This window comes from Mastigoproctus giganteus, chromosome 2, assembly GCF_048544385.1.
Source record: "Mastigoproctus giganteus isolate SK-2022 chromosome 2, ASM4854438v1, whole genome shotgun sequence".
Classification (NCBI taxonomy): domain Eukaryota; kingdom Metazoa; phylum Arthropoda; class Arachnida; order Uropygi; family Thelyphonidae; genus Mastigoproctus; species Mastigoproctus giganteus.
This window is the reverse complement of record NC_143576.1, coordinates 73,233,666-73,246,999: the sequence shown is the minus strand read 5'-3', so window position 1 is coordinate 73,246,999 and position 13,334 is coordinate 73,233,666. Positions and strand designations below refer to the sequence as shown.

The following is a 13,334-nucleotide window of genomic DNA, read 5'->3' as shown; positions in this document are numbered from 1 at the left end:
TTTGCATACATTTTTGTCGCAAGCGTAATCTTCATCCTGAACCTGAATTAAGGCTCGGACAAAATGCTATTCCAGTAGCACCGGACACAAAATTCTTGGGACTCATATTTGACAAAAAGTTGACCTTTCTGGATCATATCCGTCAACTCCGCACAAAGTGCACAAGAGGGATGAATATTCTCCGCTTGCTCTCCTCTACATCTTGGGGAGCAGACCGATGTACCCTTCTTCGCATTTACCGTGCACTTGTGCGATCCAGACTAGATTATGGGTCCCTGGTTTACAATTCGGCCAGAGACAGTGTACTTCGTTGGCTGGATCCTGTCCATCATCTGGCTCTCCGTACCGCTATTGGAGCATATCGAACATCTCCAGTCCAGAGCTTATATGTCGAAGCAAACGAACCGCCGTTATCGCTTCGACGTAAGCAGTTATCTCTAAACTACGCTTTAAAATTGAAATCCCTGCCAGACCATCCTACGTGGCTATCCGTTTTTGAGCCACGATGGGAAAATTTGTACAACACCCGTAAAACTGCCAACCGACCTTTTGGTATTCGTCTCCAGGAGCTACTCAAAGAACTTAATATCAAGGTAGGTAAGGTTGCCCAAACACCGAAGCAACCCCTTCCACCCTGGCATGCTCATTTCCCGGCATGTGACTTGTCCCTTAGGAATTGGGGAAAGTCGGACACTTCATCGTCTGTCTACCTGCAGCTTCATTCTGCACACCGAGCTGAACATTCTGACTTCGCGCCAGTTTACACAGACGGTTCGAAGTCGGAATCATATGTGGGATCTGCTGCTGTCTTTACAGACAGCACTACATCGGAGCAGATTCCCTCTGAATGCAGTATCTTTACTGCAGAGCTGCACGCTATAGAGTTAGCCTTGGAACACATTAGTGAATGCCAACACCAACGGTTCATTTTATATTCTGACTCTCTCAGTGTGTTACAGGCTTTAACATCTGTGAGGTATAATCCTCATCCGGTTCTGTCTTGCATTCAGCAGAAGATTCACTTCCTCCGGGAACGTGAATATGATATCCGCTTCTGCTGGATTCCGAGCCACGTTGGGATTAAGGGAAATGATTTGGCTGACACCGCAGCCAAATCAGCAATCCCCAATAACAATCGCTGCCTGTCAGTCCCCTATACAGACTACAGGCAAACAATACAGCAGAAGATACACTCCCAATGGCAGGACTCGTGGAATAGACAGACTGGAAATAAACTATATCGTATAAAGCCTGTAATTGAACCGTGGCAGTCTAGTCTGCGCGTGAATCGTAAGGAGGAAGTTGTTCTTGCCCGGACCCGCATAGGACATAGTCATTTGACACATTCATTTTTGCTGAGGGCTGATGACCCTCCTATGTGCGAGTCCTGTGGCACAATTTTAACAATAAGACACATTTTAGTTGAATGTCCAGATTTTAGCAATATCCGTTTTACCGCTTTTAATCATCTGACTGAGCCGTATACACTCAGTCAGATTTTATCTGACAATGACCACGTGTCTGCTGTTTTTACCTACTTAAAGTCAATAAACATTTTTGATCTTATTTAAAATTTACATTTTTCTTTTATACATATGTTATACATCTTGACATAGTGACCTAACTATGTAGGTCACTGAAAGTTTAAAAATTTTTTTATATACGACCTGGTCTTGGCGCATTATAGCCTCCGCAGCTAATGCGCCAATAAAAACAAAACAAAACAAACAAAAACAAAAACCTCGCTGGTGCCTAGTCTCCAGACACTGTAATTTGCAAAACTTAAGCCTTTCTTCGTAAGAGCACCCCTTTGTTCCATTCACTAATCTTGTTGCCCTTCTCTGTACTCGTTCCAGCAGCTCTACATCCTTCTTGAAATGAGGCCTCCAGACCTGTATACAGTACTCTAGGTGTGGCCTGACCATTGCCTTATACAATGGAATAATCATCTCCTTATCCCTGCTGGAAAAATTCCTGTATATCATTGACAATACTCCATGAGCTACTCTTGCTGCCCGTCTGCACTGTTCAGAGAACTTCATATCTGCCTGCACAACCACCCCCAAGTCCCTTTCATTCTCTACCACTGTCAGTGTAGTACCACAGAGTTGATACGTTGCTCTGGGGTTGCTGTTTCCCATGTGTAGTACTTTACATTTGTCAATGTTAAACTTCATTTGCCACCTCTCAGCCCATCTGCTCAACCTTTCCAGATCCTGCTGCAGCAGCATAGTGTCAGTGCTTTCTTGCATCATATGCCTCTGATAATGCTAACAATTAAATCAAGAATCTCTCTCTCGTTGCCTTTCTAACATGCAGCTGTAAAAAATAGTCATTCATTAAATTCCACAAAAATCTTGCTAGTGTGTGAGTGACCAATCCAAAAGTTCCAGTCAATATTTGGAAAGTTAAAATCTCCATCATAAGACATTTTGATTTACTGGCCCACTCAATTTCTGTATACAGTTGTTCTCATCAGTCATTAGGTATATAACACTCCTACTCTCATTTTTGCTTTCCCAGTATTTGTCATCAAACTGATTTAATATTGCACTGGCCAGATATGTAAACCGGATGAATTGCCATAATGTCAGCATTAGTAGAGGCATATGATGCAAGAAAGAAAGCTTCCATAGCATCAGCCAAAAAAAAAAAAAAAAACCCCTTCCCATTTCACCCATCCATTCACTCCACATGCTTGTCTCGTGCTGCCTTGAACTTAAGTTTTCGACCTCTACTATAACAGATGGAAGTTTGTTCCAACTATCAACCACCTGCTGGCTCCACACATCTATTCTACAATTATCTTTTCTCAATTTGAATTTGTCCTCTCAGGTGAGTAATCTGAGGAAGAGAAAGAACCTCATCAGCATTGAGCTTGTTCAAACCATTCAAGGCCTTATACAACTCAATTAGATCACCTCGAAGGTGCCTAATCTGTAGACATTGCAATTTGCATAACTTAAACCTTTCTTCATAAGACAAACTCTTTGTTCCACTCACCAATCTCATTGCCCTTCTCTGTACTGCTTCCAGCAGCTCTATATCCTTCTCAAAATGAAGCCTCCCGACCTTTATGCAGTACCCAAGGTGTGGCCTGACCATTGCCTTATACAAGGGGACAATCACCTCCTTATCCCTGCTAGCAAAATTCCTGTATATCATTGAGAGGCACCATAAGCTACTCATGCAGCCAGTCTGCACTGCTAAGAAAACTTCATATCTTACTGCACAATAACCCCCAGGTCCTTTTCATTCTCTACTACCCTGAGTGTATTACCACACAGTTGGTACGTTACTTTGGGGTTACAGCTACCCCTATGCAGTACCTGACATTTGTCAACGTTAAACTTCAGTTTCCACCTCTCAGCCCATCTGCTCAACTTTTCTAGATCCTTTTGCAGTAGTGTAACAACCTTGCCAACCTTTGCATCGTCAGTTTGTCAGCTATCTGAGCAGGATCATCAACAGTCGAACCATCGATATCAAATGGACTAATCTGATTCATCCCCTTCCTTCTAGAGTTTATTAAAAATGTTACCTTAAATAAAATTGTTATTGACCATACTCGGAATAGGGTTAACTTATAAGTTAACAGTTAAAGCAGTTCAAAAACTTCATTCATTTAATGAAGAGTACGTTTGTACAATTACTAAAAGGTTTTTATGAATTCTGCTTACTTTCATTAGCATTAGCAGAGGCATATGATGCAAGAAAGCAAGCTTATTCAGCATGAGCCAAAAAAAAAAAAAAAAACACACCACTCCCATTTCACCCCTCCGTTCGTTCGAAATACCTGTCCAGTTGAGCCTTAAATTTGTTTAGGCTGTCAACTTCAACAACAAGTGATGGAAGTCGGTTCCACCAACCAACCACCCGCTGGCCAAAGGCAAATTTCCGCACATCTATCCGACATCTGTCCTTCCTCAATTTGAATTTATGCCCTCTGAGGTGATTATTCTAAGCAAGAGGAAGAATCCCATCGGCATTGAGCATGCTCAAACCATTCAAAGCCTTATACACCTCTATCAGATCACTTAGCCGGTGCCTAGTCTCCAGACTGTAATTTGCAAAACTTAAGCCTTTCTTCATAAGAGCAACCCTTTGTTCCATTCACTAATCTTGTTGCCCTTCTCTGTACCCGTTCAAGCAGCTCTACATCCTTCTTGAAATGAGGCCTCCAGACCTGTATACAGTACTCAAGGTGTGGCCTGACCATTGCCTTATACAAGGGAATAATCACCTCCTTATCCCTGCTAGAAAAATTCCTGTATATCATTGACAAGACACCATGAGCTACTCTTGCAGCTCGTCTGCACTGCTTAGAGAACTTCATATCTGCCTGCACAATTACCCCCAGGTCCTTTTCATTCTCCACCACTGTCAGTGTAGTACTGCAGAGTTGATACATTGATATGGGGTTACTGTTTCCCATATGTAGTAGTTTACATTTGTCAAGGTTAAACTTCATTTGCCACCTCTCAGCCCATCTGTTCAACCTTTCCAGATCCTGTTGCAGCAGCATAGCGCCAGCAGTGTCCTTAACAACCCTGCCAACCTTTGTATCATCTGCAAACTTGGACATTAAACTTGATATAACATCATCAATATCATTCATAAATACAGAAAACAACAACGGATCCAACACTGAACCCTGAGGAACTCCACTAATAACATTAGTCCACGTTGAGCAGTGTCCATTGATTACCACTCTCTGTCTTCTGCCACTCAATCATCCCTTTATCCATAGCAGCAATTTGCCTCCAATGCCACACTGCTCCAATTTGTGCAGCAGTCTTCCATGTGCAACAGTATCAAAAGCCTTTCTAAGATCCAACTATATAATATCAAAGTTATTCCCTGCATCCAGTTCTTTTGTGACTACATAGTATCCAATCAAATTGGTCAGGCAAGACCTGCCCTTAACAAAACCATGTTGCATCTGAGCTATAACTGAATTCTTGTCTAGATGATCCTGCAGTGCTTCTTTAACCAGTGCCTCCATTAATTTTCCTGGAACAGAAGTTAAACTAACAGGTCTATAATTACTTGTGTCAGCCTTTGATCCTCCTTTGTGAATTGGGGTTACATTTGCACATCTCCAGTCTATGGGTACCTCCCCTGAGTCCAAAGAAGCTCTCATAATTATGGCTAGTGGTGTGCTTACTTCCTTTGCTGCCTCCTTTAATATAACTGGATAGATCCCATCCACCCCAGGTACCTTTTTTATGTTTATTCTCAACAATCCCTCCTCCACTTTCCTCTCAGTTATTAGAAAATCATCTAGCTCACTGCCAATGTTTACTTTACCTATGTCATTCTCCTTCCTGAATAACTCCTCATGTGTGAATGTAGATGCAGAATACTTGTTTAGATTGTTAGCCACCTGAGCAGGATCCTCAACTGTTGAACCATCAATATCCAGTGGACCAATCTGATTCATCCCTATCCTTCTTGAGTTTAAATAGGTAAAGAACTCTTATGTTTTTCTTTGCATCCTTTGCCAAGGATTTTTCGTAGTCTGCCTTTGCCTGCCTAATCTCCTTTGTGACTTGGTTACAGACCAACTTATATCTATCTTAGGCTTCCATGTCACCGATTAATTTGTATGTATCCCATGCATTTTTCTTCTCTGCCACATGTCTCATTAGTTCATCTGACAACCATTTAGGCCTAAACCTTGAACAATATTTCTTAGTTGGTATGTAAAGCTTGGTAGCTTCCAAGATTAGTTCCTTGAATGCTTCCCATTTTGAGTTTGCTGTTGGTAGCATCATCAGTTGGTCCCACTGTATAGAATTTAAATACTGTCTCAGACAATCATAGTCGCCTTTACGAAAACAAAAACCCTTCCCTTTACCTCTGATGGTGGTGGTAGTTGTTATTTGGTTTTAATGAGTATTAGCAACTAAGGCCATATTGCTCCGGGGATATGCGGTGGTCATTCCCTGACCTTTCCGCATCCTCCGTATTATTATTATTATTATTATTAGCCATATTGTGCAAGGAAGCCTGAGGCTTATGCTGCACCAGCCAAAAAAAAATTTTTAGTTACCGTGTGTGTGTGTGTGTGTGTGTGTGTGTGTGTGTGTGTGTGTGTGTGTGTGAGAGAGAGAGAGAGAGAGAGAGAGAGAGAGAGAGAGAGAGAGAGAGAGAGAGAGAGAGAGAGAGAGAGAGAGAGAGAGAGAGAGAGAGAGAGAGAAGTAGAAGGAAATCACCAAGAAAGAGAAGAATGATGATATCCAGCTGAGGACCCTGGGTGTGCCAAGCCCATACTCACCAGATGTGAGCCCCTGGGGTTAATTTGGTGGTGACGGGCTCGAACCCCGGTCTAATCAAGAAGCGTGTGCTACGCACTGCTGCCCCTTCCCACCTGGCTACGGAGGCGCGTGATGGTAGTTACTTCCTTGAGTAAATCCCACTTCAACACACTGTGATCCTAGCAGTCTCTGAAATATCCTGCATCTTGTTTTTCAGGCTTCTGCTCATTTCAATAGAAGCAGTGCAAGAATCACTTCCACCTCTGCCAGTGGCTACTGTTAATCTATTAGTCCTTGTATTCCCCCCCCCCCCCAACTAGCAGTTTTCCGACCCACCTAACACTGCCTCGACAGCATCAGCAAATATTCTTGCACCCTTTCTATTTAAGTGTATCCCATCCCTGTAGAAGCAGTCTCTCCTGTTAACAAGTACAGACCAGGCTGAAAAAAATTCTACCCCTTGAGCCTTGCACAATCCCTCCAGGGCCGAATTGATCGACAAGGCTCTCATCCTATACTCCCTCCTATCGTGTCTGGGCAGAATTGCAGACATTTTCAATATCAACCCTAATTCACGGCTTTTTTTCAACAGTGACCTGTACTTGCTAAGTAATTCTGCCGGTCTCCTACTCTTAATATCATTAGTACCAACGTGTACAACTATATCACCTTTTGTGCCCTTAAATGATGACATCCGCTCTACAACGTCATCAACCTTTGCCCCTGGCAGACATACCCTGGTTCTATTCCACCTATCCTTTTTACAAAGCATGTTCCCCGTTTCCCTGACAATAGAGTCACCAACAGCTACTAGTTCCTGTGGGACCAGCGCATTCTGCCTAGGGGGCTGCCTCTGTGTTGCATGATGACCAAGTGCAAGCTCTGGCGTTGATGTGGGCAGCTGAGAGCTTGATGGGCCCCTCAATTTATTTCCTTCGAGGGCATCCACCCTGTCCTTCAAGCTCTCATAAAGGCCCATAACAACGCTGAGTTGTCGCCTGATTTCCTTGCACTCCTTACATCGTGCGCACACAAAGACATCCCCCATGGCAGTATCACGTCCTGTACCCGATTGCCGAGCAATCGGGTACTTTCCTTTAACTTTTGCTTGAACAATGGATCTTTTCTTCTTTTACAATCGAAATATATACAGTAACCGATAAATAATGTCCACAAACACCAGCAGCAAGATCGACAGTAACCCTAGAAATCAACCTAATACTACCTCCAACCTTTGTTTTCTTAAATAAGAGTATAACCCTCCTTCCTAACATGACTGTCTTTTCAGTTTTAGGTGAGGGCCCTGGTGCCACTTAACAATAAACACTGTACACCATGTCCTTTCTGTACACTTCATTTGATCACTTGAACAGCACTTCAAATTCATCAAAATTATTTACTATGTTCCTAGCATTGGTGTTAATGCAAGTATACATTACATGCACCTGTTACTCTTAATTACCCTAATTGAGCCTATGTATTTACCTGTTCCATGATGACTCAGGCAGGCCATGAAATCTCGAGAAACTTGCTTTCCAGGCTGCTGTATGTTCCAATAGAAACAGTGCAAGAATCACTTTCATTTCTGCCTGCCGCTATTGTTAATCTATTAGTCTGTGTGAGGTAAGGTCAATAAGTTATCTACTTAATGTACTTCCCATAGTTATATTTCAATGATTCATGATTTATCTGTTCCTACATATCTCAACTTGAATCATATTAATTTTGATCCCACTATGTTTTTAGGATGTGCTGCTGTAACAGAAAGAAAGAGGTTGCCTGTATCAAATTATGGATTTGCTTCTGATTACCTTCAGATTACAAGGTGAAATTCTGGTTCGAACAATTCAAGTGGGGTAGAGAGCCCATCAAAGATTATCCACATCCAGGTAGGCCTGTGACACGATCACTCCCGAAATGTGCCAAGCTGTGGAAACCCTTGTGCCGAATGACAGACCGTTAAAGGGCTCCCAGATCTCTAGGGAATATGACATATCTAATGGAACATTTATATGCATTCTCCATGAAATTTGGGGATGACTAAGGTTAGTGCAGTGTTGGTCCTCAGATTTCTTACCGATGTGTAGAAGCAATTCAGAGTACAGTGTTGTGAGGAGAATTTAGAGCTTTATGGAAAGGATTCTGAAGATCTCATCTCCAGAATTGTTATGGGTTATGGAAAGGATTCTGAAGCTCTCATCTCCAGAATTGTTATATAAACTAACTATGGGTTTATCACTGGGATCCTGAAACCAAGCAAGAATCAATGCAGTGGAAGCACAAGTTCCTCCCCTACCCAAAAAATTTCGGACACAACCTTCAGCTGGCAAGATTATGGCCACCATTTTTTCGAGATGCTGAGGGAATTTTGTACATTCACTACTTGGAACACAAGCAGACAGTCACTGGGGAGTCATATGTATCTCTACTGTATAACCTAAGGGATGTCATAACGGAAAAACCATGGGAAACTTTCCAAAGGTGTGCTGTTTCTTCAGGACAACACATCAGTACACAGGTCACATGCTGTTGCTCTGAGATACTGACTTTACAGAATCTACCCATCCACCTTATAGTTGGATCTGGCCCCCAGTGACCATTTCCTGTTTCGACACCTGAAGAAAAACATACATGGACATCACTTTCCTGATGATAATGAACTGAAGTCTGCGGTTTCTGTGGTCTTTGATGGACAGGACAAAGAATTTTATTTGTCTAGTATTTCCTCATTGCCAACAAAATGGAACAAGTGTATTGGGGTTCAGGGGAGTTACATTGAAAAATAAAAAATGAAAAAATATTTTTGCCTCTATCTATTTCCTTCATAGGTAGGTAGATAATTTATTGAACGCCCCTGATAGCAGTTTTCCGATCCACCTAACTTTGCCTTGATAGCATCAGTAAATATTCTTGCACTCCTTTCTATTTAAGTGTATCCTATCCCTGTAGAAGCAGCTCTCCTGTTAGTAACCACAGACCAAGCTGAGAGAGATTCTACTCCATGAACCTTGCACAGTCTCTCCAGGGCAGATTGATTGATAAGTCTCTCATCATATACTCCTTCCTATTGTGCCTGGCAGAATTGCAGACACATTCAGTTTCCACCCTAACTTGTGACTTTTTCTCATGTACTTTTAAGTAATTCTGCCGATCTCTTACTTTTAACGTCATTAGTGGCAACGTGTATAACAATATTGCATTTTTTTATCCTTAAAAGATATTTGCTCTACAATGCCTTCAACTTTTGCTCCTAGCAAACATACTCTGGTCCTCTTCTACCTATCCTTTTTGCACATTACAATTACTGTTTCCCTGACAATAGTTTACCTGTATATATGAAGCCTTCTGTGGGACCAGTGCATTCTGTCTTGAGGAAAATGCACTGGTCCCACAGTATTTTATTTCTTATAAAACCTAAGTTATTGCAGTTTTAAAGTGCCCAAGGGCTTTATGGACACTGTATATATACATTTTCAGCATCATAGGGATGCTGAAAGGTCATAGGGATGGTGAGGGTGATGGTTGTTTTGGTATGGTTGTTAAAGATCATGTGGGACAGTGTGACAGTCTGGATAGTGGGAGGGGGCATACAAGATGAGTGGTGGTGGTTGATGCAACAGGTAATTGTGGATTCTGTCAGAAAAATGTAAGTGGGGGCTTAAGTGGAAAAATTGTAGGTGGAAGATGCATCATTTAGATTAGACTCTTCTGGAAAATAAGGTTGTTCCATAAGTTTACATATTCGTGATATATTGATGTAGATGAGGTAAAATTTGGAGGGTGAGTAACATGTACGGATTTGGTAATTTTAAGGCATGGCATAGGTAGAATATACCCGAGTTTTTTGATATTATGTGAGTTCCTGGGAGTATGCCTCTCTGCTCTTAGTCATAACTGGCAGAGTAGTGCCAGTAAAATTATACACTAGCCATTTGAGATTTTTCTTAGTGTGTTATGAGTAGTCTCAGTCTGTTGGACCACTTAGTGGCTAGTCTGTGAAAACCATTTTAAAGCTGTACCCTCAAAATGTAAGCAGCATATTGGAGCTCAAAATAGTGTCCACCATAACTTCAAAAGTTATGACTCCAATACAGCATGCAAATATGCCACTCAAAAATAAGAAATTGTAATAATTGTAATAAATATTGCAACATTCTGTATGTTGGGTCATTTAATTTAATTAAACTTAGGAAAATTGAACCACAGTAAATACAGCAAATTAATTAATGCTGTTAATAGGTAAGCAAGGTACCATTCTGCTCCTATGAACCTGATCACTCCTGTATCAAAACAAAAAATAAATAAATAAAATAAAAAAATAAGGTTAAGAATAGAAAAGGGAAGGAACAAAGTAACACTCCCTCAGAGGAGTGAATGAACAGCTCCTCATCCAAACAGATACACACCTACATCCTCAAATAACAAGTGCTACTAAAATAATGCAAAATACCACAAAAAAAGAAACTAAGAGCACCACCTTTTCAAGAGTCACCTGCACGTAAGCTTTGAGAAGGGGTTGTATTTCAATCATTCATTGTTATCTCAGCCAGTTTTCAGTAGATTTCCCAGTACACCATGGACATTAAGAGAAGTAAAGAAGAATCAACTAAGCATAAAATATGCTATGGCCGCCATGCTCTGTGGAATAAATAAGGAAACACGACAAACAAAATGCAAATTTAATGTCAATTTTCCCCAATCGATGAATCCAATACAGCATGCAAATATGCCACTCAAAAATAAGAAATTGTAATAAACAGAAATGAAACTTAAAAAAAAATCAGTTAATTAAATTGCTAATATAAACCAGTGTTATGTCTGTACTCAAAGTAAAATTTTTTATAAGGAACAAAAATGTGGTTATATTGTTATTAAACTAAATTTAGGAAATGATTAAGCCACAAAATAAAAACAGCAAATTACTTAACTGTTAATAGGGTTATAAGGTAAGACAAGTGCTATTATACTCCAGTGAACCTTACCCACCCATATATATCAAAAGATACAAATAAAAATAGGATTAAAAACAGGACTTATTTTTGTTCTGATATAAACATGGTTAGGTTCATAGGAGCAGAATAACATCTTCTCAATAATCATTAACAGCATTAATTAATTAGCTATAGTTATTTTTTGGCTCAAGTGTTTCCTAAGTTTAATGATGATATGACCATATTTTCCTTCTCTCATAATAAAAATGTTTTTTTTTTTTTTTTTCATTCTAAGCTTCCATTAAGCAAAGTGGTGGTTTAATATCATAGAGGGTTGGGCCACTAAATTCATTTTAGTTAGTTAATTCAAATTGTTATGCTTATGACATTTTACACTACTAGTCCAGGCATCATAGTTTTGGAGGGAGATGCCTATGTCAGAAACTAATTATCCATACTTTGAATAGGCGCCTCCGTAGCCAGGTGGGAAGGAGCAGCAGTGCGTAGCACACGCTTCTTGATTAGACCGGGGTTCGAGCCCGTCACCACCAAATACGGAAGATGCGGAAAGGTCAGGGAATGACCACCGCATATCCCGGAGCAATATGGCCTTAGTTGCTAATGCTCCTAAAAAACAAACAGTTTAATACTTTGAATAAGCACATTTAATTAAAAGGTCCAACATGGCTGAGTGGTCATTTTGAGAACACAGTAATACATGCATTTGAGTTCACTGTGGTTTGAATCCACATAAATACTAAATACATTTCATGATAATAATTGTGAACACCTTTTAATTATGTGGCCATGTTGAAGTATAAACAGAAGATTTTTAAATCAAGCATTGTTACTTCCATTAAGTATCAGTTATGAAATTTCTAAAACCTTCATTTTTTCTTAGGAAAAATTTTAAGTGTGAAACATTTTATGAGATTTCTTTTTATAGGCATGGATGACATAGCATGTCCTCGCTGCAAGACCACAAAATATCGAAATCCATCACTTAGGCTGCTAGTGAATGTATGTGGACACGGGCTTTGTGAAAACTGTGTGGAACTGTTGTTTGTTAAAGGTTCTGGATCATGTCCTCAGTGTAATATTCCTTTGCGGAGAACCAACTTCAGGTTACAGATATTTGAAGATGCATCAGTGGAAAGGGAGATTGATATACGGCGACGTATTCTTAAAGATTTTAATAAGAAGGAGGAGGATTTTGCAACCCTACGTGAATATAATGACTACTTAGAAGAAATAGAAAACACAATTTATAATCTAGTTAATAATGTTAATGTTGAGTGTACAAAACGAAAAATTGAACAATATAAAAAGGAGAATAAGAATCAGATTATCAAGAATAAAGGAAAATTAAGCAGAGAGGAGGAAGAATTAGAAATTCTGCTTAGGACAGAAATGGAAGAATCAGAATTCAGACAACAGCAGATTTTTGAAGAGGAGGAGGAGGCTCAGAAGTCTAAAGTTAAAAAGAAAGAGGAATTAATAGATGAACTTATGTTTTCAGATCTTCCTGCTGGAGAAATTGTTGCCTCTCATGCATCTGCAATTCATCAACAAAAAAAGCATAAACCTGTTCCACGTAAAAAGAAAGTGCTAAAGTTTTCAACTGGTATTAGTGTCCAACACCAGGAAATATTTTTACCTGTACCAAAACAGAATGAAGAAAATAAGTATGTATATATTGAACCAGTTCTTAATCTCTGTGGGCCTGATGTTCCTGAATTTAAAGACTTGCAGATTGGATACTTGCAACATGTGCGTGCTGCTGCGGAAATGGAAAGGGCAGCAGGTTTTCTGTCAAATTATGCTTGCTATCGTGCATTACAAGAGGCCTTTTGTGGTTTATATTTTTCTTCAGGACAGTTGTGATTTATTCATATATTTATTGATTAATCTGTATTGAATTTGTGTGATGCAGCATGTGTTATCAAATGAAAAACCAGTAGGTGGATTTCTGTTTGTGTATTATGAGAGTTCATAATTTATTTATTACTATTAATATTTTTGTATATTATGAATATTTTATAATTTTTTTGTGTATTGTTGGGTATGTTTATCTGTATCAATACCAAAATGTTTGCTATTAAAAATAGTTTAGTTCCTTAAAAAAGTTTTTTTTTTTTTTTTT

The 13,334-nt window shown here is 39.8% G+C and overlaps 1 protein-coding gene across 1 annotated transcript in view; it reads left to right on the top strand.

Annotated features, from left to right (window-relative positions):
- The window catches only part of Mat1 (CDK-activating kinase assembly factor), a 32,402-nt gene extending 19,327 nt beyond the window's left edge, over positions 1–13,075 (top strand). Inside the window, exon 2 of the mRNA XM_090389953.1 lies at positions 12,138–13,075. Within this exon, the coding sequence (XP_090246079.1) occupies positions 12,140–13,075 (936 nt within the window). The 5' untranslated portion in view covers positions 12,138–12,139. The remainder of the gene's footprint in view (positions 1–12,137) is intronic.
- The last annotated feature ends 259 nt before the right edge of the window (positions 13,076–13,334 follow it).